Raw genomic sequence first — 23394 nt, 5'->3', positions numbered from 1 at the left:
TTTATATCAGTAAGTCTCAAGCAATAAACGGATTTGTAGTATTCTTTGTATGAAATAAATGTATTTTAAATACATTTGGGTGTAGGTTTTTTTCACAAAGGGTCATTTGAAAGGGTCATTATTATGAGAAAGGTTCTCATTATTACGAGATTTTTTCCCTGAATATTATATATTTTTTCACAAAGGGTCATTTGAAAGGGTCATTATTATGAGAAAGGTTCTCATTATTACGAGATTTTTTCCCTGAATATTATAACATATAAAGTCATTATATGAGTATCATCGCCCAAAACATTATCCATATAAAACCATCATATTGGTTTTATATGGATAATGCATTATGAAATAATTTACTTACGGGTTGTGATGCAGATGCTGTCAGATTCAATACTGTTGGCTGCTTCATCTTTCAACAAGTTTCTTTTCGAACTCTCCATTACACTGTGCCTCGCTGATGAAACAAAATGCTCCAAACAAACATATAATCCTTCAACGAGATCCAGGACAGCGTAAAAATAAATCATCCACTTGTTTCCGACGCTGGGATCCATCTAAAGTCTGTGCAGAAATGCAAACGAGCTGTTTAAACTAGACGCGTCAAAGCAAACGCTCTGTCCTGTTGACAAACTCAGGTGCGTGGAGTATGTCAGAAACTGAACACTCATCTGTATACTGTATCCAGTGTACACAACATCAGTGATTATAATGGGTTCTATTTGCTTTTGACGCAACGCTCACCTCCAGTGTAGGCAAATGCCAGACGTTAAGTCAAGCGATTGAATGCCATTGGGCGGGGCCTATGGTGTAATGATGTGTAACTATTCGTCGATGTCTTGCTCTGGAGGCAGTCATATGCAAATGTATTTGCCCGTGTGACGTCACAAGTCACCCAATATCAGAACAAGCTGTTTTTGATTAAATTTATGAAACTTGCAGGATGTTTTGATAGTACAAAGACCTCTTATATGTCAAAAGATCAAGGCAAATTTGATTTCTCATCATGTCATGACTCCTTTAATATGTACTTTTTAAACTGTTGCATACCATCGATTTTCAATTAAACTGTTGCATACCATCGATTTTCAATTAATCAATCTGTACCACCCTCTGTAGGATATAACTGTGGTTAAAGCCATGAAGAATCCCCCAGCTGGCGTCAAGTTGGTGATGGAAGCCATCTGCATCCTGAAAGGCATAAAACCAGACCGTGTCCCAGACCCCTCAGGCTCTGGCAAGAAGGTGGAGGACTTCTGGGGCCCAGCGAAGAAACTGCTTGGAGATATGAAGTTTCTCCAGAGCCTTCACGAGTACAATAAAGACAATATTCCAGTCAACTATATGAGCGTCATCCGCAACAAATACATCACCAACCCAGACTTTGTTCCGGAGAAGATCCGCACGGCCTCCGCTGCTGCAGAGGGGCTCTGTAAATGGGTTTGTGCCATGGACTCCTATGATAAGTGAGTTATAGCTAAACTAAAGGTGTGGTCACATTAGCCAAATTTTGCAGGCAATAAATGTCCATTGTTTATTGTCAATAGTGTAGTGATGAATGATAGTGAAAAGTCACTTTCAAACAATGCAGCTTTCTGTTCATCAATGCGGAGAATTAGCTACAAACATGTTGCAAAATATTATAAAAAATTCCTGATCACAAGGATTCCTATTGAAATAATTGAATTACATCATCAAAACATTCGCTAAACAATTGTAAATGTGACCAGACCTTAATTCACAATTCAAGACATGAACAATAAACTGGATTTTATATGGGTCTCCAATACATTTTTATTTTAGAAAATGTGAAAAATGTTTTTTGTCAAGAAACTTCTTTCTTTTCCCTTTCACAGAGTAGCAAAGGTTGTGGCCCCAAAGAAAGAGAAGTTGAAACATGCAGAAGAGAAGCTTAAGGTGGCCATGGAGAGCCTCCAAAAGAAACAGGCTGCTTTGAAGGAGGTCCAGGCCAAACTGGCCAAACTACAGGAGACCCTGGAAGCCAATAAGAACAAAAAGGCTGACCTTGAGAATCAGGTAGGCAGAGGACAGTAGTCACAAAAAAGAGGCTACGCAAGGTTCTCACAATCAACAAACGGTTCGCTACTGTTCCTGAACCGTTGTGTATTACACAATGTTCAACTATTTTTCTGACATTCTTTGTAACCTCTCCTCCAGTGCAGCCCAACCCTGTTGAAAATGTCCGCTCCTTGCAGGAAGTTTGTTTATTTAGGAATTTAGTTTGTGTTTTTACATCAAGAGGAGTTGAGGGAATGTTTTCCTTTTCTTCTTTGTTTACTTTCCTTCAGATCATTTTTATGTTCGAACTTTGAAGTTGTATGAGTGAAGCCTTTGTTTCTAAACCCACACAAAAACACACAGGGGCACACACATGCACACACACGCACATGCACTGTTCTCATTTGTCTGTGGAGACTGCCTGTCAGTTTAGCGCGTTTGGGTAAACCAAGCATCACCAAGGCCCTGCTGCCGTTTTCTGCCCTATTTCACTTCCTTTCATGTTCCTTCTTCTTTTCCCCCCCTTCTCTCCATGTTTGTAATTCAGGTTGTCTATTTTCCCTATTGGAGGGTAGAAATTGTTTATGCCATGCTCTCTCAAGCATGGCCAGAATCAAGGCACTTGAATGCACTGAGAAAAACCTGTTATGCTGTACCTGAAGCTCCACTGGAACGGCCTCTTTTAAACTGTTTTCTCACTTTGGGATATGATTTGGAAAGACCAGGAATTATGGAGGAATTCATCTCAAAGACAATAAAGTGCCACGATGCCTGATGCACCAATGTCACATAGAATTAGTGAAGTATCATCACAGGAAGCGAGTAAGATGTTTGGATTGCTGTCAGCTTCGTGCCCTAGCGCTGAGCTTCTATCACTCTGCAGTAGCTGTGCAAGCTCACTCTGTCATTTCAAACAAAGATTGATGTTTCTCTAGTGCCAAACTGTGGTTTCAAGGATCCATTTATCTGTTATGATGAAAGAGGACCTGCACTAGTGGATCAGACATTCTATTAGATGCTTTATTTGGAAGGATGTTTGTTTAGTAAACATTCATTTCTGGTCACAAATTTTTTATATAAATGCAGTCATATCTGATCTGCCTTTTCTAAACGTACGAGTAGCTGATTCTCTTTGAATACAGGTGACAGCCACATTTAGCCTGCTGTATCTTTGATGCCAACACCTTTTTCTGCCTGTTTTTAAATGGTGACTGGCCTTTAGAACTGGAATTTAGTTGTTATGGTACATATCAGGGAAGAAGTGTGTTATAATATTGTTAAAAACTGTTGTGCTGCTTGATATTTCTGTGGAAATTTTGACTTTTTTGTCAGGATTCTTTGATGAATAGAAAGTTCAAAATAACCTCATTTATTTCAAATAGAAATCTTCTGTAACATTATAAATGTATTTACTGTCAGTCACATTTGATCAGTTAACTGTGTCCCTGCTGAAAAAACTTATTAATCTCTTTAAAAAAAAAAAATCTGACCCCAAACTTTTGAACAGTAGTGTATGTCTGTGTAACTGTCTGTACATCTCCCCACTCTTATGCTTCCTTTTAGCCTCCTTATTTTCCTTTTGTTCTTTTTCTGTAGGTGGAGTTGTGCAGTAAAAAGCTAGAGCGTGCAGAGCAGCTCATTGGTGGGTTAGGGGGCGAGAAGACCCGCTGGAGTGAGACTGCCTGTGACTTAGGCGAACTCTACAACAACCTCACTGGAGACATTCTCATCTCTGCTGCTATAGTGGCCTACCTGGGTGCCTTTACCTCCAGTTTTAGACAGGTGTGCCAACACATAAAACAATCCATTTCTCTTGCTAATCCAAGTGCTCATCAACCCACACTGTTCATATCAATAAAATATCAATAGCAACATAAACTAAAATCCATTACTTTTATCACCTATGTAAATGCATCCATAAGTACGCAAGCACACATAATTAAAATCTTCAAGCACAAGGATTTAAGATGCAGTCACATTTACCATTGTCGTGCAAATTTTTATGGGGGAAATCCAGTCATTTTAGACTAAATTTATGCGATCTAAAATTTCACGTGAAGGCCAAAGATTTCCCCACGCAGATTTTGCAACAGGTTCAAGTTGGTCATTCAGATTCGCCACATTGATCAACAGAAAGCTGTTTAGTTGAAAGTGACTCTGTGAGCTGTGCTTCATACTGTACATCGATACACTATTGACAGAAGACATTTTTGCTAATGTGACCACACCTTTATTCCCTTATTTGTAAGATTGCACAATTTAACAAAATATTTTAATTTACTGTTAGTGAGAAATTACCTAGCTAACATTGATTTCATAGTAAAATTTTTAATATATTGTTTTATTGTCCAAAGTAAAATCCTAGCAATATTTTACAGCGCAGGAGAGTCTATTGAACATTGAAAGACATCTGGGACAGGGTTTGTCTGGCTGAAATGTATTTGTCTCGTTTAGTTTTCCATTACTTTTCAGTCTATGCACTATAACTTGAGTGTAATTCATATTCATTTTCAGTTCAGTTTATGCGTCTCAGGTGGAACGTTATTAAAGTGTTTTTGATATCCTTCTATAGTCATTATTTTTACACATTTGCCCTTGTCAGCTGGTTACTTTTAACAACAGAGCAGAGTCCATAAAAAATGAATGAATTCAGTGAAAACACTTTGTACAATACCCGGGATTGCTATGGTGAGTTTAAAATAGCACTCGGGGAGCAGGGAGTAGTTTAACTTTAATATTTCCCCCTCTGTGAAAGCAATATCTTTTCTCCCAACAGAGGGTTTTTTATATAAGCTTTCGTGCAGGTACATGACACACAGCTTATTACCTTTGTGTGCACTATGTCTTTATTGGATTTAAACTGAAAACAAAGATATAGAAGTGATAATAGTACAGTCCACAGTACTATTATTAAGCTGAAACTAACAGATAAGGTTGAATCTATGGATCTGTGTTTTCAAATAGGATTTTAAACTTCTTACATGTATCAGTAGACTAACCACTCGTCAGTGGATGTTTCTGGATTAAACTGTCTAAAGCAGCTGTGATCGTGTTGTCTTTCTTGAACCATGTGTGTGTTTCTGTGTCTGATCTCTACAGCGAGCTACAGAGGAGTGGATTGACACATGTAAGACAAGAGGAATTCCTTGCTCCAAGAACATGTCACTGATGAACTCCTTGGGTGAGCCAGTGAAAATCCGTAGCTGGACCATTGCTGGCCTCCCTTCAGACAGCTTCTCCGTTGACAACGGAATCATCATCTCGTGAGTTTTTTTTGCCAATATATGTTACTTTAAATTTGACCATTTTAGAGTGCCATTTGTATTCGATATGAAATCAGACTTATTTTAGGAAGTTTCAGGTTTAGGAAACCAAACCATTTTCATATTTTATGAGATTCCTTCCAGCAGCATATAAATGCAGCTTTGATGAAGTGCAACAACAAAATTCTCACTATTCTCACTAGTCAGTCACTGTAAACATATTTAATCTATTTCACACTTCACACTGGATTGCACGTATTTAATTAAAAATGAAAGATAGTACATACTAGATGTGCTGGAGATATAGATTTGCATTCTGTAGCAATACCACAGTTTGGACAAAAATGTGCATAGATGTACTGTATTGCTGTAACGGATCAATACTGAAAATACAACTTTTAGACACATGGTAAATACTACTATTTAACAGTAGAAGTGATCTTTGAATGACTTGTTCTTAAGTTGAGGAATAATACAACAAAAGCAGTTTTTTTAAAAAAAAACATTTTGTGATAATATTCTTAAATATGTGACCTGGAAGTTATTAGAAAACTGTCAATTTTGGATAAGATGGAGATGATTTGTCATGGACAGGAAACTCTTGTTTGTTGAGTATTAGTGAGATGTTTGTTCTCTGCAGTAATGCCAGGAGGTGGCCACTGATGATTGATCCTCAGGGCCAGGCCAACAAGTGGCTGAAGAACATGGAGAAATCCAACAGTCTCCATGTCATCAAGCTCAGTGATGGCGACTTTGTGCGCACACTAGAAAACTGCATCCAGTTTGGCACTCCAGGTAAGAGGTGACAGCTTTTAAACACGAGGACAACAGAATTCTGAAAATGAATTTAAAGCTTAATTTAATACTCATATCACTGCTCGGACAGGTCATTATCAAGGTCATTATCAATTATTTCTTTTTTTTCCTTTCTTTTTTGCCAAGGGAACAATCAAATTTAAGAGTATTCATTTTGGTCTTATCAAATGAATCAAATGCAAAAATCAAATATATAAACAACAACAAAACAAATAATAAAATAAACTGTTCTCACAGGTGCAATACCAGTATTTCTCCCCAGGGGTCCCCCTCCACCATGAAAAACAAGCACACATCACAGTTAGATCCAAACCAGTGCATGTTACCTGTTGATAAATGTACTCATTCTCTCTCTTCCCCTGGAGCAGCATAGTTGTGTCTTGTACATAACGCATAAAGCCTGAAAGCACAAATTCCAGCTAATTTTACAATCTTGAATGCAAAGGAGACCCAGGGGTGGACCCAAACCGCAACACGAGATACGCAAATGAGCCAAGTAATCTTGCCTTAGGTGCCTCTGTCTTCCATCCTCAGCTCCTCCTCATCGGTGTTACTCTGGGATGAAAGGCAGCTGTGTAGGCAGGCCGGTGCTTAGCTGTCTTGTGTGGATTGTTTTTTTGTTACCGTTCACCTCTGGAATTTGCATTGAGTTTATTTATTAATTTATTTTCTTTCTTTCTTTTCCTGTTGCATTCCTTCGATTCCCACTTCTACCTATTTTTCTTGTGAGTAGATCAAATAAATGCCTCTGCAGCTTTTGTTTGGTTTTAGCTTAACTGTAATCATTCATCCATGGTGTGTTGTAGTATTGCTGGAGAATGTTGGGGAAGAACTGGACCCCATACTTGAGCCCCTGCTGCTGAAACAGACTTTTAAACAGGGTGGCAGTGTCTGCATCCGGCTGGGTGACTCCACTATTGAATATGCTCCAGATTTCCGGTTTTACATAACAACAAAGCTACGAAACCCACATTATCTACCTGAGATCTCAGTCAAGGTGAGTCTTCTTTACATGTGAAGTCACACACGAATGGGCACAGGCATACACACAAACTAATGTCTGCTTCTAAACAAGGTTGTGTAAACCTTGTCATCTAAAGACTGTCTCTTATGCTCACTAAGGCAGCATTTATTTGATCATTTGATCATGGAATATTGTGAATTATTATTATTATTATTACAAATTAAAATAACAGTGTTTTATTTTAATATATTTTATTCCTGTGATGGCAAAGCTGAATTTTTAGCAGCCATTACTCCAGGCTTTAGTGTCACATGATACTTCAGAAAGCATTCTAATAGAGTGGTGCAGGGATGACGTCAAAACCCAGAAGTCTAATTCGCCACTTCACTCGTTCCCTCATGATTTTCCTATGGGGTTTTATAATAGGATTTTTATATTCATGAGTAAAACAAGGTCTGTGGTAAACATAACTTGACGATACTTGAACGTTTTGCTCTACAACATAAATTACACACACCCATATCAAAAACTTGAATTTTATTTTAATAAACATATGTTTGAAATAAGTGACTAGATAAGAACAGTTGGGCTGTGAAAGTGTGCACAGTTCACGTTGTAGAGCAAAGTATCAAGTTATGTTTACCACAGACCTTATTTCACTCATAAATTAAAACAAAACAAAACAAAAAAATTATAAAACCCCATAGGAAAATTTTGAGGGAACCAGTGGCAAATTAGTCTTCTGGGTTTTGATGTCATCCCTGCACCACTCTGCTGCTTTGGTGCTCAAAACATGTCCTAATATTACTATTATTATTATTATTATTATTATTATTAATATTATCATCACTGTTGAAAACAGTTGTGCCTCTTAATAGTTTTTGTGGATATATATACATTTATACATTTTTTAGGATTCTTTAATGTATAGAAATAACAGCATTTATTTGAAATGGGAATCTTTTGACATTACAAATGGCATTTATAAATATCATTATAAATGTCTTAATCAATTTATTTCATTCTTTATGACTAAAAGTATTAATTCCTTTCAAAAATAAATCTTCCTAACCCCAAACTTTTGAACGGTAGTGTACGCTGATTTTAATATACATTAAATGACTTCTCTTGTCCTTGAATTAATCTTTTGTTTCTGAATGGTTTTGAAACACTCTGATGTTTTGGTCTGTGATGGGAACTGTGTCAGTGTCATTAAGTGTACAGTCTTTGAAAGCATCAAAGTTAAAAATTAAGATATTTTAAAATTGTATTTAGTGAATCTTTCTCCCCTGAGAAGTGTTTTAATAACATGGTTGTTAGTCTCATTCAAAGGAGCTGTGAACCTTGCTGTCTTCTACATAAAATCTTCTTAGGTTAAACAGCAACCGGAAACTGATTAATAATTAAATCATTGGCCAGTTGAGAGTTGTTTTTTTTTCATGAGACTTATAACAAACATCTAGTTATGTTTTTGGAACATAACTTATTCTACCTCTTCTGCCATAAAACCATAAACATGCACATAGAAAACATACTGTGTACATAGAATACTGTTAAACTTTGTCTTAAAGTGTTACAGACAGTCTTCATGACCATTGTTTAAAATTAAATTTAATTTAATTTTGGTTGGTGTAATTTTGGTAAAAATGGTTGGTGTGTCATTTCTGTGCCACTAGGGCCACCTAAAGGATTTGCAAACAATATTCTGAACAATCATCTGCCCTAAACTCATTGGTTGAGTCAGTTTTGATGTGTCAGGCTAGTCTGCATACTTGAACAACTTTTTGAACTTAAAAACATACCCTCTTAACAACCACCTAGACTCCTTAATGAGTCTGAGATATCATTTCAATTTAGTCACAAAACCTTGGAGGATATAATTTTCTAGAAAAGTTAGTTTTGTGATCGGTTACACCAAATCCATAAAGTGAATCTGTGGCCATTTGAGGCTCTTGTAAAAAATAAACACAAGCGTCTGCTCTCATTAAAAATAGGATTCTAAGAACAGCTGCCCCCAGCACTGTCAGTGTTTATCTCCTGTTTTGTTCAGGTGACCCTGCTGAACTTCATGATCACCCCAGAGGGGATGCAAGACCAGCTGCTGGGCATTGTGGTGGCCAGAGAGAGACCTGACCTTGAAGAGGAGAAACAAGCGCTCATCGTACAGGGCGCTGAGAACAAGAGGTATCACCCAGAAACACAATTAACCTGACAGTTTAGTCCTATGGGTTCCTTACTTCAAATATTGTGTCTAAAAGCATGACAAGTTGAATCCTTGGGTAAATAATGATCTCCTTATGAAGTGAGGGCAAAGAGCAACATGCTCTCTCAGTGTAGTCATGTCAAAAACAAACCAAACAGGTATTGTACATTTGTGTTTTTATCCATATACTTTCTCTCTCTTTTCTTTGTAGACAGCTGAAAGAAATAGAGGATAAAATCCTAGAAGTGCTCTCTGCCTCCGAGGGGAACATTTTGGAAGATGAGTCTGCTGTTCAGATCCTCTCATCTTCTAAGGTTCTGGCCAATAAGATCTCTGAGAAACAGGCTATTGCTGAGGTTACTGAGCAGAAGATTGATCAGACACGCTTGGGCTACACCCCCATCGCCATCCACTCTGCAATTTTGTTTTTTTCCATCGCTGACCTGGCCAACATCGAGCCCATGTATCAGTACTCTCTAACCTGGTTCATCAACCTCTTCATCATGTCCATTGATAATTCTACAAAAAGTGACCTTCTTGAACAAAGGTGCTATGTCCCTTCCGATGTTATTTTTAAAGCATGTCTATTACAGTAATTTAATGTGTTTCATCTTAATTATGGCATGCTTTGAAAAGTCAAAGTTGCAGCTATAAGACACTTTGAATATCTAGCACATGTAGATACTTAATAGGACAGTTCAAGTTATATAATTATTTACTTACCCTCATGTCTTTCCAGACCTCTGTGTCATTTTGGTTTGTTTTTTGTCCATTCAGTGAAAGTATGTTCCACAGAAGAAAGAAAGTCATACAGGTTTTGGAATGACAAAAATTATGACAGAACATTCATTTTTAATTGAAAACTCCTTTTAAAGGCACCACAGTTTCCTGAGAGACTATCTCTGACATGGATTCTGTTGTAATATGGACGTGTAGTGTGGGGAGGTTTCTTAAACAAAAGAATATGAAGACATTGTTTCCCTGTATGACTGTATAGCGTCAGCACTGTCTTACTTGGCCAGTATGGCGTTCTGATGTGAGTTTGATATCTGAGAGCTGTGAGAATATTATGACACTTCAGTCCAGGGCAGAAAGAATCCTCTGGTTAAAAGAACACATTGCCAATTCCAATAAAGCTATAAGGATATTGATAAATTCCAATGATGAAAACGAGAAGAAAACTTTTATAGCAAACATACAAATATAACTAAATGTAGTCCTAAAAACAAGTGTGGTCTAGTAACATTTTAAAGTTTTATTTATGTTTAATGTACATCACATCACTCATACACTTTTTTTTTTTTCTCTACATTTCTGCCAATTTCTGATTTCTGCCACAATGCTTTCTCTGTGTATTTAGACTCCAAATTCTGAAGGACCATTTTACGTACTCGCTTTACGTCAACGTATGTCGCTCTCTGTTTGAGAAGGACAAACTCCTCTTCTCCTTCTGCCTCAATGTCAATCTGCTCAAACACAACAAGCTTGTGAGTAACTGCCTCCACTTGCACACAGCTGTGATTTATTGAATCAATAAACTTGGGAAAGACAGTGCTTAATCTGATAAATAATAGTAAGAATGAAGAGGTTACTCTCACACAAGTCATCTTAAGGTTAATGACTTGCATGCATCAGTCTGACGATGTTTATATCATGACTGTTTAAATGGTCCTGCAACATTCGTCCACATAAACACTAGTTTAACCGATTTAATCGAAGTTTAATTGATTTATGATCCATGTTTGTTGCACTGGCTCTCCATGCCTGAGCTGTTACTCAAGTTTCAACTGTCTATCATCCATTTATTGTACTGTCAGTAGTTTTGTCAGCTCCTGAATCATGTGGTGTGGGGCTGATGCACCAGTACATTTATTTTCATATACTGCTGCTTTTCTGTCAGTGACTTTAAGACTCATTCGATGTAGCTCTGTTCTTTTGAGTTGGATGTTTAATGAAGCACAGCTGCTGAAAAACAAATTGTGTCTAAACTCAGTGAAGGAGAATTTTCATTGCAGATGTAACTGAATGAGGTAATGCATGGACAACTTTCCCCTACCACCTTCTGTTCCCTTCTCTTTCAGGTGGATGACAATGAATGGCGTTTTCTCCTGACAGGTGGTGTGGGTCTGGATAACCCTCATTCGAACCCCTGCACCTGGTTGCCTAAAACATCCTGGGATGAGATCTGTCGATTGGATGAGATGGAGCGTTTTAAAGGCCTGCGGAAAGACCTGGCTCGACTCCGGGATGGCTGGAAAGAGGTTTACGATAGCAAGGTGCCATTGAGATTAAGCACACACCATTTCTTTCCTGCTCAGTGGTATGAAATGGACAGGGGAAGTATGAAAGGAACACCAGATTTTTTATTTTATGGTCTGTGTTTGTGTTCTGCAGGACCCCCATCACGCTGCATTCCCTTCAGAGTGGCAGGAGAAACTAGGACATTTCCAAAGGATGTTGGTCATAAGATGCTTACGGCCAGACAAGGTAAGGCTCTTTTTACTGCGTTTATTAATATACCTCGGATTGGATTGTACGAAAATGTATACTTTTATTCAGTAAGGATGCATCAAATTGATCAAAAGTCAAAGTAAAGACAATTTTAATGTTACAAAAGATTTCTATTTCAAATAAATGTTGCTCTTTTGAACTTCCTATTCATTAAAGAAGATTACAAATATATCAGCACCACAAATGTTTTCAACATTGATAATATTAAGAAATGTTTTGAGCACCAAATCAGCATATTAGAATGATTTATGCAGGATCATGTGACACTGAAATACTGAAGTAATGGTTGCTGAATATAACAGTCAGTTGTATTATTTCACAATATTTTACTGTATTTTTTTAATCAAATAAATGCAGCCTTGGTGAGCATGAGAGGCTCCTTTAAAAAACACATCAAAAAATCTTATGTATGTGGAGTAAAAACCTCACATTTGGACTTCTTTTCTTGTGTCTACCCATCTCAGATTGTTCCCATGGTTCAAGAGTTTGTGTCAGAGAACTTGGGGCAGCAGTTTATTGAGGTGCCACCCTTTAATTTAGCCACAGCTTTTGCGGACAGTCACTGCTGCGCTCCGCTCATCTTTATCCTGTCCCCAGGATCAGACCCCATGGCAGCACTGCTCAAGTTTGGCGAAGAGCAGGTACAAACAGTTATAGGCTTTTAATCGCCATCATTTTCAGATTGAATTATTCTGTATTAGTAGAAAGATGATTTTTTTTTAACGTCTGGAATGCTGTTTTGGTTTGTGATGGGTGATGTTCTTTTATTATTAACACTGTGTTTGGCTTGTTGTTCAGGGTTTCACAGGTAACAGACTGACCTCCCTGTCTCTGGGACAGGGTCAGGGCCCCATCGCCATGAGCATGATTGAGACTGGTGTGAAGGAGGGAACCTGGGTGGTTTTACAGAACTGCCACCTGGCCACCTCTTGGATGTCCACCCTTGAGCGTGTTTGTGAGGTAGTACATAAATATTTGATGATCCAAACATGATGGAACAGTAGCTTTTAATATTATTATTTTCACACCCACATTTGCTACTTTATGTAGACTATTATTTTCAATGTAAAATACTCTTTATCATTTAAATGCATGCATTGCACGTCCAATGAATGCGTGTGTACAAGATAAAACAATGTGCAGTGGAAACACTCTGAAGCATCACTTTGAATTTCTGACAGGAGCTGAATCCAGATACCGTTCACCCAGACTTCCGCTTGTGGCTGACCAGTTACCCCTCTCCCAACTTTCCTGTGGCTGTACTGCAAAATGGAGTCAAAATGACCAATGAGGCTCCCAAGGGTCTGCGCTCCAACATCATCCGTTCTTTCTACATGGACCCTATATCTGACCCTGAGTTCTTTGACAGCAGCTCAAAGCCGGTAGGTCACAGGAAATTCAAGGTTTTTGAAGCGCTCTCAACGTGACGCATATCTTTTGATGGTTGTAATGTTTATTTTTGGAGTCCTTCATAATCAAACTACCAATTAATTGTTTCAAATAAATGTAAAAAGAGGCCTTTTATGTGTGTTTTTTAGGCTGTCTTTAAGAAGCTGCTGTTTAGCTTGTGCTTCTTCCATGCCCTGGCCCAAGAGAGGAGGAAATTTGGTCCTCTTGGCTGGAACATCCCCTATGAGTTTAACGAGACAGATCTGCGGATCTCTGTCCAGCAGTTACACATGTTCTTGGACCAGTATGAGGTGAGATCACACGTGTCTTTTCTTTATATTCACATACAAACAAATGTTCTTTCACTGTTCTTACAACACACACACACACAGACTCTCCTCATCACCGACTTCCTTTTCATGCTTTCCAGCATGCCCCTTAAACCACTCCTAAAAAAAGAACGTTCTTGACATTTTCCCAACTTCAGAGAAGCACTCCTCATACTTCCCTTCCTCCTTTCAAAACAAGCAGACTGCACCAACTGATCAAGAGCTTCCCTCAATGCTCTGACATTTCTCCAGTGCTACAGAGTGCCACCCACTGCATTAGCAAGGGAAATTTCAACAGGAAATGTCACAATCCTGCCACTCCTCTGTCCATCTTTTCATATCCCCCCTGAAGATCGTTATATCGAACCCACCAACCTGACATGCATCTCCAATTAAAAAAAAAAAGTCTTTGTTGAGCGGCCCTGCTTTTAAAACAGATGAGGAGGTTGCTGTCTGTTTTTTTTTTGTGTGTCTTTTTTAAAGCAACCTGAACAATAGGGTGAAAAATTGGGACACAGCCCTCACCTTAAACGTCTTTGTTAGAGTCATGGTCAAAGTAGCGTTCACACATGTAGCCACACTATTCAAAATGAAAATAAATAGCTCATATGATAAAAAAGGTAAGTCATAATCATGAGAAATCAAACTTTCCTTGATCTTTTGAGATAAAATAGCTTCACCTCAGTCCAAAAAGAGAGTTTATTGAAGCTGAGCTGCAAAAACGATTCATCATGGAAATGGATTTGTCATCTGCTCCCTTAAAATGCTTCACATAATTAAACGTATTAATTAAACTCATCATTCTCATCTGATTACCATCCCCTGACAATTTTCATCCACCATGTTATGTATAGGTCATCTTATTAAGTTTAGTCTTGCTAATATGGTGATTTCTCTCTGTGTCCTTACTAGGAGATCCCCTTTGATGCTCTTTGCTACATGACAGGAGAGTGTAACTACGGAGGTCGGGTCACAGACGACTGGGATCGCAGGACCCTGCGCACAATAGTTTCCATATTCTACACCCCCAAGATCATTGACGATGCCGATTACAAGTTTGACCCCAGTGGCCTGTATTACTCACCACCTGAAGGAGATGTAAGACACAATGACAAAATGCCAAAGAAAGTTAAATGAAAAAACTGATGAACAACATATTCAGTCTGTCATATATACCACCATTCTAAAGTATGTTGGTTGGTAAGATTTAAAGTCTCTTATGCTCATCAAAGGCTGCATTTATTTGATCATTAAAAACAGTAATTAGAACTGTGGAATATAATCGTTTTTTCGATGCATCGCTATGCTGATGTGAACGATTCTGCATCGATGCATAAAAACAAAAGAATCCATTTAAAAAAAAATCTAATTAAATATTTTAATATATATATAATATAATAAACCTGCTGCTGTCTGTCATTAATGTTAATCAAGCAACTAAAGAGAAGAGGAAATCACTCACTCACTGTAGCTTTAATAATAATCAGTTTATTTGTAATTAATGCACTAAAGACCATGCAGTGGTCTAATTATTTTTACATTTGATTATTACATTACTTAAATTACTTAAATGCTTCTGTTAAAAAAAGTAAAAAGTAAAGCACTGTTAGTTTCATTTGTTTGTTTCTTATATTGTATTTTTTGTACTATTTGTTATTTGCATCTTCGTTCTTGTTTTTAATAACAACTAAAAACTGAATGGCATCCTTTTCCTTCCTTGATCATATTTCTTTCAAAGGAAGACCATATGCACCTCTGCAGGCCGAGGTTTCTCATTCAAAACAAAGCCTAAGAGAAAGCAATTATAAGAGAAAACAACAATTCTTTTCTTTGTACAAGCTCAGTCAAGGTGTTAGTGAGCTCAGTGGGTCAGAAACCTTCCCATATTATACGACTGTTTAAAATGACTACAGACATAATTGACTTAGTAAACAAACAAAAAAACATAAGTCTTTAGTAGATGCATCGGTATGAAATTTCTGAAAAAGGGATTATGAGCTGTAAGTTCAATAACTAAACACAGCGGGTTGCTGCCAGTGGTGATGTCTGATTTATTTGTGAGCACATGTATAATCTATGCCCAATTTTATTTGGCATTTTCTCTCGAAATCTTTTATTCATGAATGTCATTTGCATAGCCATTATTATAAATGTCAGCAATCTCAAGGGTAGCCTGTTTTAAGTGCATGCCATTATTTAGCATCACCATCCTGGATTTAGTGTTGCATTAAAAAGCTGATTGTTTCCTTTTCAGTATAACAGCTACATCGAGTACACCAAGACACTTCCTCTAAATCCCTCACCTGAAATCTTTGGCATGAATGCCAATGCTGATATTACTAAGGACCAAGTGGAAACACAGCTGCTGTTTGATAGCATTCTTCTCACTCAGGTGCGCAAACACATTTTGATTATTGGTGCAAACAAGCTAGTATAAAGTAGCTCTTAGTAGTACTATCAATGACCTGAGTGATTTTTGTAACGGTTATTTTTGCTTGATTTTGCCCTCACAGTCTCGTTCTTCAGGTGGCAGTGCTACATCTACTGATGACATGGTGTACGAGGTGGCTGCAGACATTCTTAATAAACTTCCTCAGGATTTTGATATAGATGCTTCCATGCGCAAGTACCCTACCAGCTACAATCAAAGCATGAACACAGTGCTGGTGCAGGAGATGGGACGATTCAATAAACTCCTCAAGACCATCCGGGATTCATGTGTCAACATCCAGAAGGCCATCAAGGTCAGAACATTAGCAAAACCTCTGTGAAGGTTTAGCACTTCAACCGATCATGTTTTCAGGTTCTTATTCTGAAATCAGCACAAATTGAGCTCCAGTGGGAATTTGCAGTCTAATGGAAGCATTGTTGTCAACCATAGAATACTCCCATGTGAGGCTTCTGACAAGCTCAGCTGTTAGTTTGAGGATGATTTCTCTCCATTTGCTCATAGCATGGTCCAGTTAGCAACGTTCATTTAGCTTTCAGGAGTATATGATGGCATTTCATGTCACGCTAATGCACAAAGTATCCATTATTGTCTAAATACATTTATTCACAATGTAAATGATTGTTGAGGGGTGATAGAAATGATATAGGATTATTAATATCTGCAATAGATTTATGTTGGTTCTGTTCTGTTTACTGATCTCCCTGCTCTTATCCATACTAGGCTGCATGGATGGGCAGGGAGTTCGCCCAGAACAGAACCAACATAAATGTATTGTAGATATCATTAATGTTCTTGATAATAATTTAATGTGACAACATAAATTAACAATCACCTGCCAGAACTAATGCTATGCTTGAGATTAATATAAAATAATCACATGAGATCTCAATGAGATAATACATTTATAAATTATAAAATGCAAAAATGTTATTTATTTATATTTTATTTTTTATTTATTTAGAAAGTTCCATTTAAAATGATTACTCTAATAGAGTATAATGCTTCTGTTTGCATTGTTCCTTAGATTCAATAAGTTTATTATAAATTTAAATATATTTTTTAGTTTGAATTATGCTCATTTTTCTGCAAAACCTTTATATAGAAGCAATGCAAACTAAAAAAATTGTATTTGAACATTCACTCCCTGCTGAAAGATACAAGGAAAATTCATCGTACCCCAGGGCATGTCCTAATGCTGTTCACTCCAGCTGAGCCTCCTTGTCCTTTAGTTTGACTGACAGCTCTGATCCCAGTTAGCATTACCACCCCGCAGGGTGAGAGGGATGCATATGCTGAGATCTGATCACAACCCTGGCTTTCATTTACACATTGTGAACCCTTATCCTATAATCTAACCCTAAAATAATCCCTTTATCTCTTCTGACTACAGTTTGATTTCTGCTCTGAGGAACCTCTCCTTTATCCTTTCATTATCATTCATGATCATTTATCTCTATACAACATCAAATGCAAAAAAAAGTTTGAAACCAGCCCTTAGAAAGAAAACGACAACATAATTTTTCCTTAGAATAGAAAATGTCAATATACTATAAATATGACCCCCATGAGGAATTAACACAGGTGACATGTGATGGCAATTTCCATGCAGTTTTGACAGTTATACATAAAACAATCAGGATGGAAAGACAAAGCAATGATTGAATGCATGTGTGCATCTTGACAAAGGGACTGGTGGTTATGTCTGCTGAACTTGAGGAAGTAGTGAGCAGCATTCTGAAGGGCCGCATCCCTGCCATGTGGATGAAGTCGTCGTATCCCAGCCTCAAACCACTGGGAAGCTACATCAGCGACTTTCTTGAAAGACTCAAGTTTTTACAGGTAAACTCTTCAGTGATGAAGCATATACAGTACTTTTCATTCCACCACAGCCCATCACACTTTATTTGACATGGAAATGGTATGTTCACAGTATTTGCTTAGTCAAACTAAGTATCAAAGACTACAATCACACTACTGTGATTTTTTTTAATTTTTTTTTAAGAAACAAATACTTTTATTGCACAAGGATGCATTAAATTGATCAAAAGTTGAAGGCATTTATAATTTTACAAAAAATATCTTTCAAATAAATGTTGTTCTTTTGAACTTTCTATTCATCAAAGAATCCTAAAAATCATTTCCACAAAAATATTAAGCAACACAACTGTTTTCAATGTTGATAGTAATAAGAAATGTTTCTTGTGCCCCAAATCAGCATATTAGAATGATTTCCTCAAACTTTTGAATGGGAGTGTATGAGAGAAAAAAACTTTCCTTTCTTACTTTCAGTAATACTGTGCGTTACATATTTGGATTCGATAACCACAGTTCTGTACATCATAAGAATTTCTAGTGATCAATTCAAGTATTTACTTACCTTGGGATACTCAAGTGCACATTCATACAGCAGATGAAGCAGAAAGGATTCTAGTGTGCATTGTGAGCCACGGGAAAATCACATGAAATGCAACTGACTCGCTGTCTCATTCAGTGAGCTCAGATTACAAAAGTGCTTCTGCAAAAGACTGTATTGTAAATACATTATACAAGTGCCCTTCCATTCAATAAAAGGAAAAAAATACTTTGAGTCTGTTACATTCCAAAGACTCCTTTTAGCCTTCAAGTTATGCCTTTATAATCAGTTGATTTTGTTTGTGATTTATTGATTTTGGTGTTTAATAATAGTATCATCTGTATCATCCACACAGTGCTGGTACATGGACGGCACACCTGCAGTGTTCTGGATTTCCGGCTTCTTTTTCACTCAGGCCTTCCTCACTGGAAGCCAGCAGAATTTCGCCCGAAAATACACCGTCCCCATTGACCTGCTCAGCTTCGACTTTGAAGTCATGGAGGACAAGGAATACAAAAACCCCCCAGAGGATGGTGAGAAAGATAAAGAGAGAGAAGGAAAGCAAAAGAGTATTGACAAGCATGAAATGTAAAATATATGAAAGGGAAATGAGTTACAAGTGACAAAAGGAAAGAGAGACGCACAGTTTCATTAACCCCTCACTGTGGCTGAGTGCCATCAATCAGAGTCAACATTACATTGCTCTGACATCAGACCCCTGCTGCTCTTTCATCAGTACATGATGAGCATCTCTCCAGAGGAAACCCATCTCTCTGAGGCCATCACACACTGCATGAGGCTGGTTATGTGTGCGTTTGACTTCAACAGATACTTTGTTGTACCTACTTTACCTACATTTTTTATAGTTCAATCAGTCAGTGTATAAAATGGGGAGAGTTTTTAGTTAGCGTGCATGTGTGTGCAAGGGTGTAAAGTACTTCATTATTTCAAGGAATTTTAACTGAATATTCTTACATTTTCAATGCAAAAATTATACTTATATTTCTGCATGTCTGCATGTTTTAAATCTTTATGAGCTCAGGGCTTGATTTTCGCCGTGGAATTGCGCGTATTGTGCACAATTTTACTCATTCACGCAAATGTTGTGCTCACACACAAAGTGCATGCACATAAAGCTGCCTCTCAGTACTAAATTGAGTTCTTTTTCGCTGCTTATTGCACTTAAACAGTCAAATACACATAAAATAATGTAACAATGCCAGTCTTGGCAGGTATTCACATATACACAGTCGGTTATGTTTTAAATGAATGTAAACTGTTGAGAAAGAAAACGCCTGTGTAACAGTATAATGGATCCATGCGTCAGGTCTTGAAATGACAGCAGCCTGATATACCAGCTGAAAAAAAGTCGACTTGGTACTTTTAAATGTGGATCTCATGATCTATTTTGGGCTAGATACTGTGACTTCTCATGCAGTACCCATACTTTTTCTAATAATTATTAATCCTCTGTACTTTTTGTATTTGTGCTTCTGTCAGGTGTTTACATCCGTGGCCTTTTCTTAGATGGTGCCCGCTGGGATCGGAGAACAAAACGCTTGGCAGAGTCTTTCCCCAAAATACTGCATGACGCCATGCCTGTGGTGAGAGACTGTAAAATGTCTAATCTCATTCAAATAAGGCTGTTGATATCATGCATATCCTCTGATGTGGGTAGATATTACAGAGACTCAAGTCACAAGAAAGTCATTCCACTGTAATGATGGAACATGTATTAAACTTGCAAAAACTTGTTTCAGTGCAATTCAAAAGTTTCAATGCAATTCAAAAAATGTTTGCTTGCAGGCAAACTATAACAGTAACTATGGAAACAAGAAGCAATCATGAGAGAAAAAAAAAGAGCTTTTTTTCACCAAAAAAATGTGAACCAAGGGACATAATGCTAAAAAATAATTTCCTGCACAGAGCGGCTAAATCATATTTGCAGACATTCAGGTTCTTCAGTCTTCAGAATTAGTCCAGTTATAAAAGCATGAAATGGTTGGTTGTTATTAGGTTCCATGTGTGAAAAAGTTAATCCACAAATAAAATGCTTTTCTTCTGTTGAATCCACTGGAAGCATTTAAAGTCTACATGAAACAGCATTCCCAAATTGACCATAATGTTACATATGTCAGAGTGAAACTGAATATTCAACAAGGATTTTTTTTTATTATTATTTATTGATAATGTATTAAGAAAGTAAATATGTTGACTTCAATCTCAGTGCAGCCAAATAAATCTCTTCAGTGCCAAATAAAAACACATGCATAATACACTTGAAGGAAAATCGGAACTTCGGCAGCCTTATACCCAGCAGAGGGTCTGCACAGACACCCCATTTTTCGGATTTCCTTGAAGATGGCTCTTTGAAGAAAGTTTAAGAAAATCTCAACATTAAAAATGTTATTTCATATTTAAATACAGTACGAGAAGGGAGTTCTAACTGTCTATATACGACAGGTGATATATTAAAATAGTTGAATAGGGAAGTAGGGAAGAGAAAAATACTTTTTATTCTGCACAATGGACATTGCCACAATAAATAATGCATTCACTGCCTGTTTACTATTCAGACATTTCAGGAAAACTCATTACCAAAATATTTTTTTGACAAGAGCTAAACTTAATTAAACATGCATTTGTTACTTACAGTAAAACTTTGAAATGCAAATTTCTTTTGAAGGCCATTATTAATTTCAGCTGAGCATAAATACACCCACAAGTTGTATATACAGTATATATATATATACAGTGAGGAAAATAAGTATTTGAACACCCTGCTATTTTGCAAGTTCTCCCACTTAGAAATCATGGAGGGGTCTGAAATTGTCATCGTAGGTGCATGTCCACTGTGAGAGACATAATCTAAAAAAAAAAATCCAGAAATCACAATGTATGATTTTTTAACTATTTATTTGTATGATACAGCTGCAAATAAGTATTTGAACACCTGAGAAAATCAATGTTAATATTTGGTACAGTAGCCTTTGTTTGCAATTACAGAGGTCAAACGTTTCCTGTAGTTTTTCACCAGGTTTGCACACACTGCAGGAGGGATTTTGGCCCACTCCTCCACACAGATCTTCTCTAGATCAGTCAGGTTTCTGGGCTGTCGCTGAGAAACACAGAGTTTGAGCTCCCTCCAAAGATTCTCTATTGGGTTTAGGTCTGGAGACTGGCTAGGCCACGCCAGAACCTTGATATGCTTCTTACAGAGCCACTCCTTGGTTATCCTGGCTGTGTGCTTCGGGTCATTGTCATGTTGGAAGACCCAGCCTCGACCCATCTTCAATGCTCTAACTGAGGGAAGGAGGTTGTTCCCCAAAATCTCGCAATACATGGCCCCGGTCATCCTCTCCTTAATACAGTGCAGTCGCCCTGTCCCATGTGCAGAAAAACACCCCCAAAGCATGATGCTACCACCCCCATGCTTCACAGTAGGGATGGTGTTCTTGGGATGGTACTCATCATTCTTCTTCCTCCATACACGTTTAGTGGAATTATGACCAAAAAGTTCTATTTTGGTCTCATCTGACCACATGACTTTCTCCCATGACTCCTCTGGATCATCCAAATGGTCATTGGCAAACTTAAGACGGGCCTTGACATGTGCTGGTTTAAGCAGGGGAACCTTCCGTGCCATGCATGATTTCAAACCATGACGTCTTAGTGTATTACCAACAGTAACCTTGGAAACGGTGGTCCCAGCTCTTTTCAGGTCATTGACCAGCTCCTCCCGTGTAGTTCTGGGCTGATTTCTCACCTTTCTTAGGATCATTGAGACCCCACGAGGTGAGATCTTGCATGGAGCCCCAGTCCAAGGGAGATTGACAGTCATGTTTAGCTTCTTCCATTTTCTAATGATTGCTCCAACAGTGGACCTTTTTTCACCAAGCTGCTTGGCAATTTCCCCGTAGCCCTTTCCAGCCTTGTGGAGGTGTACAATTTTGTCTCTAGTGTCTTTGGACAGCTCTTTGGTCTTGGCCATGTTAGTAGTTGGATTCTTACTGATTGTATGGGGTGGACAGGTGTCTTTATGCAGCTAACGACCTCAAACAGGTGCATCTAATTTAGGATAATAAATGGAGTGGAGGTGGACATTTTAAAGGCAGACTAACAGGTCTTTGAGGGTCAGAATTCTAGCTGATAGACAGGTGTTCAAATACTTATTTGCAGCTGTATCATACAAATAAATAGTTAAAAAATCATATATTGTGATTTCTGGATTTTTTTTTTTAGATAATGTCTCTCACAGTGGACATGCACCAACGATGACAATTTCAGACCCCTCCATGATTTCCAAGTGGGAGAACTTGCAAAATAGCAGGGTGTTCAAATACTTATTTTCCTCACTGTATATATATATATATATTTATATATATATAACCGCCAACGTTTAATGTACCCCTTTGTTTCTGAGGTATATTAAGAGTTTCTGATAAAGGGATTTTAATTTGTTTTTAGTGACAGCTTTCTTTGTTTTACAGTTATCTTGGTTACCAAGCCAAGGAAAATGGGTTAGATTATCAACAAGGGAAAATTGTAGGAAGCGAGGAAGAGCAATGAAACTGTTTCTCAACTACACATCATCCTGTCTTTCTGCAGATGTGGCTGAAGCCCATGAAGAAGCAGGATGTTCCAGAGCGCATGTGCTACATTTCTCCTGTCTACAAGACCAGTGAGAGACGCGGAACCCTTTCCACCACTGGACACTCCACCAACTACGTCATTGCAATGAGCCTGAATTCAGACGTGCCTCCAGAGCACTGGATCCGACGTGGAGTGGCCTTGCTGTGTCAGCTTAACTCGTAGATATACTGCTCTGCTTCTAGTATCCTTCACTTGACTTTTTAGAGAACTATCCGTGGCTAATGTTTATTTAGATATACCATTAAATATGAGTTCAGTAAAAAAACTAATACCATTTAACAAACACCTAAATAAAAGTATTCCTATCTCTAGTCAACATTTAAAAGATGATCAATAGCAATAATAATACATTTATAAAGATTTATAGATTTTTAGTAGATAAATAACTTACAATTAAAAATATATTTTCATAGAGAGGAGCATTTTAATAAGAGATTTTTAATAAGCT

The 23394-nt window shown here is 37.6% G+C and overlaps 1 protein-coding gene across 1 annotated transcript in view; it reads left to right on the top strand.

Annotated features, from left to right (window-relative positions):
• The window catches only part of dnah7 (dynein, axonemal, heavy chain 7), a 74104-nt gene extending 50834 nt beyond the window's left edge, over window positions 1–23270 (top strand). Inside the window, exons 44-65 of the mRNA XM_084122800.1 lie at window positions 1114–1460; window positions 1851–2031; window positions 3610–3795; window positions 5113–5276; window positions 5917–6071; window positions 6899–7089; window positions 9107–9240; window positions 9471–9806; window positions 10620–10746; window positions 11341–11535; window positions 11654–11746; window positions 12235–12411; window positions 12569–12730; window positions 12952–13152; window positions 13309–13470; window positions 14401–14586; window positions 15743–15880; window positions 16002–16232; window positions 17627–17779; window positions 18649–18826; window positions 19794–19897; window positions 22902–23270. Coding sequence (XP_083978926.1) covers window positions 1114–1460; window positions 1851–2031; window positions 3610–3795; window positions 5113–5276; window positions 5917–6071; window positions 6899–7089; window positions 9107–9240; window positions 9471–9806; window positions 10620–10746; window positions 11341–11535; window positions 11654–11746; window positions 12235–12411; window positions 12569–12730; window positions 12952–13152; window positions 13309–13470; window positions 14401–14586; window positions 15743–15880; window positions 16002–16232; window positions 17627–17779; window positions 18649–18826; window positions 19794–19897; window positions 22902–23108 — 4008 coding nt within the window. The 3' untranslated portion in view covers window positions 23109–23270. The remainder of the gene's footprint in view (window positions 1–1113; window positions 1461–1850; window positions 2032–3609; window positions 3796–5112; window positions 5277–5916; window positions 6072–6898; window positions 7090–9106; window positions 9241–9470; window positions 9807–10619; window positions 10747–11340; window positions 11536–11653; window positions 11747–12234; window positions 12412–12568; window positions 12731–12951; window positions 13153–13308; window positions 13471–14400; window positions 14587–15742; window positions 15881–16001; window positions 16233–17626; window positions 17780–18648; window positions 18827–19793; window positions 19898–22901) is intronic.
• Window positions 23271–23394: the final 124 nt, after the last annotated feature.

This window comes from Abramis brama (assembly GCF_963993115.1).
Source record: "Abramis brama genome assembly, chromosome: 8".
Taxonomy (NCBI): domain Eukaryota; kingdom Metazoa; phylum Chordata; class Actinopteri; order Cypriniformes; family Leuciscidae; genus Abramis; species Abramis brama.
The sequence above is the reverse complement of the archived record's forward strand: the minus strand, read 5'-3'. Positions and strand labels throughout refer to the sequence as shown.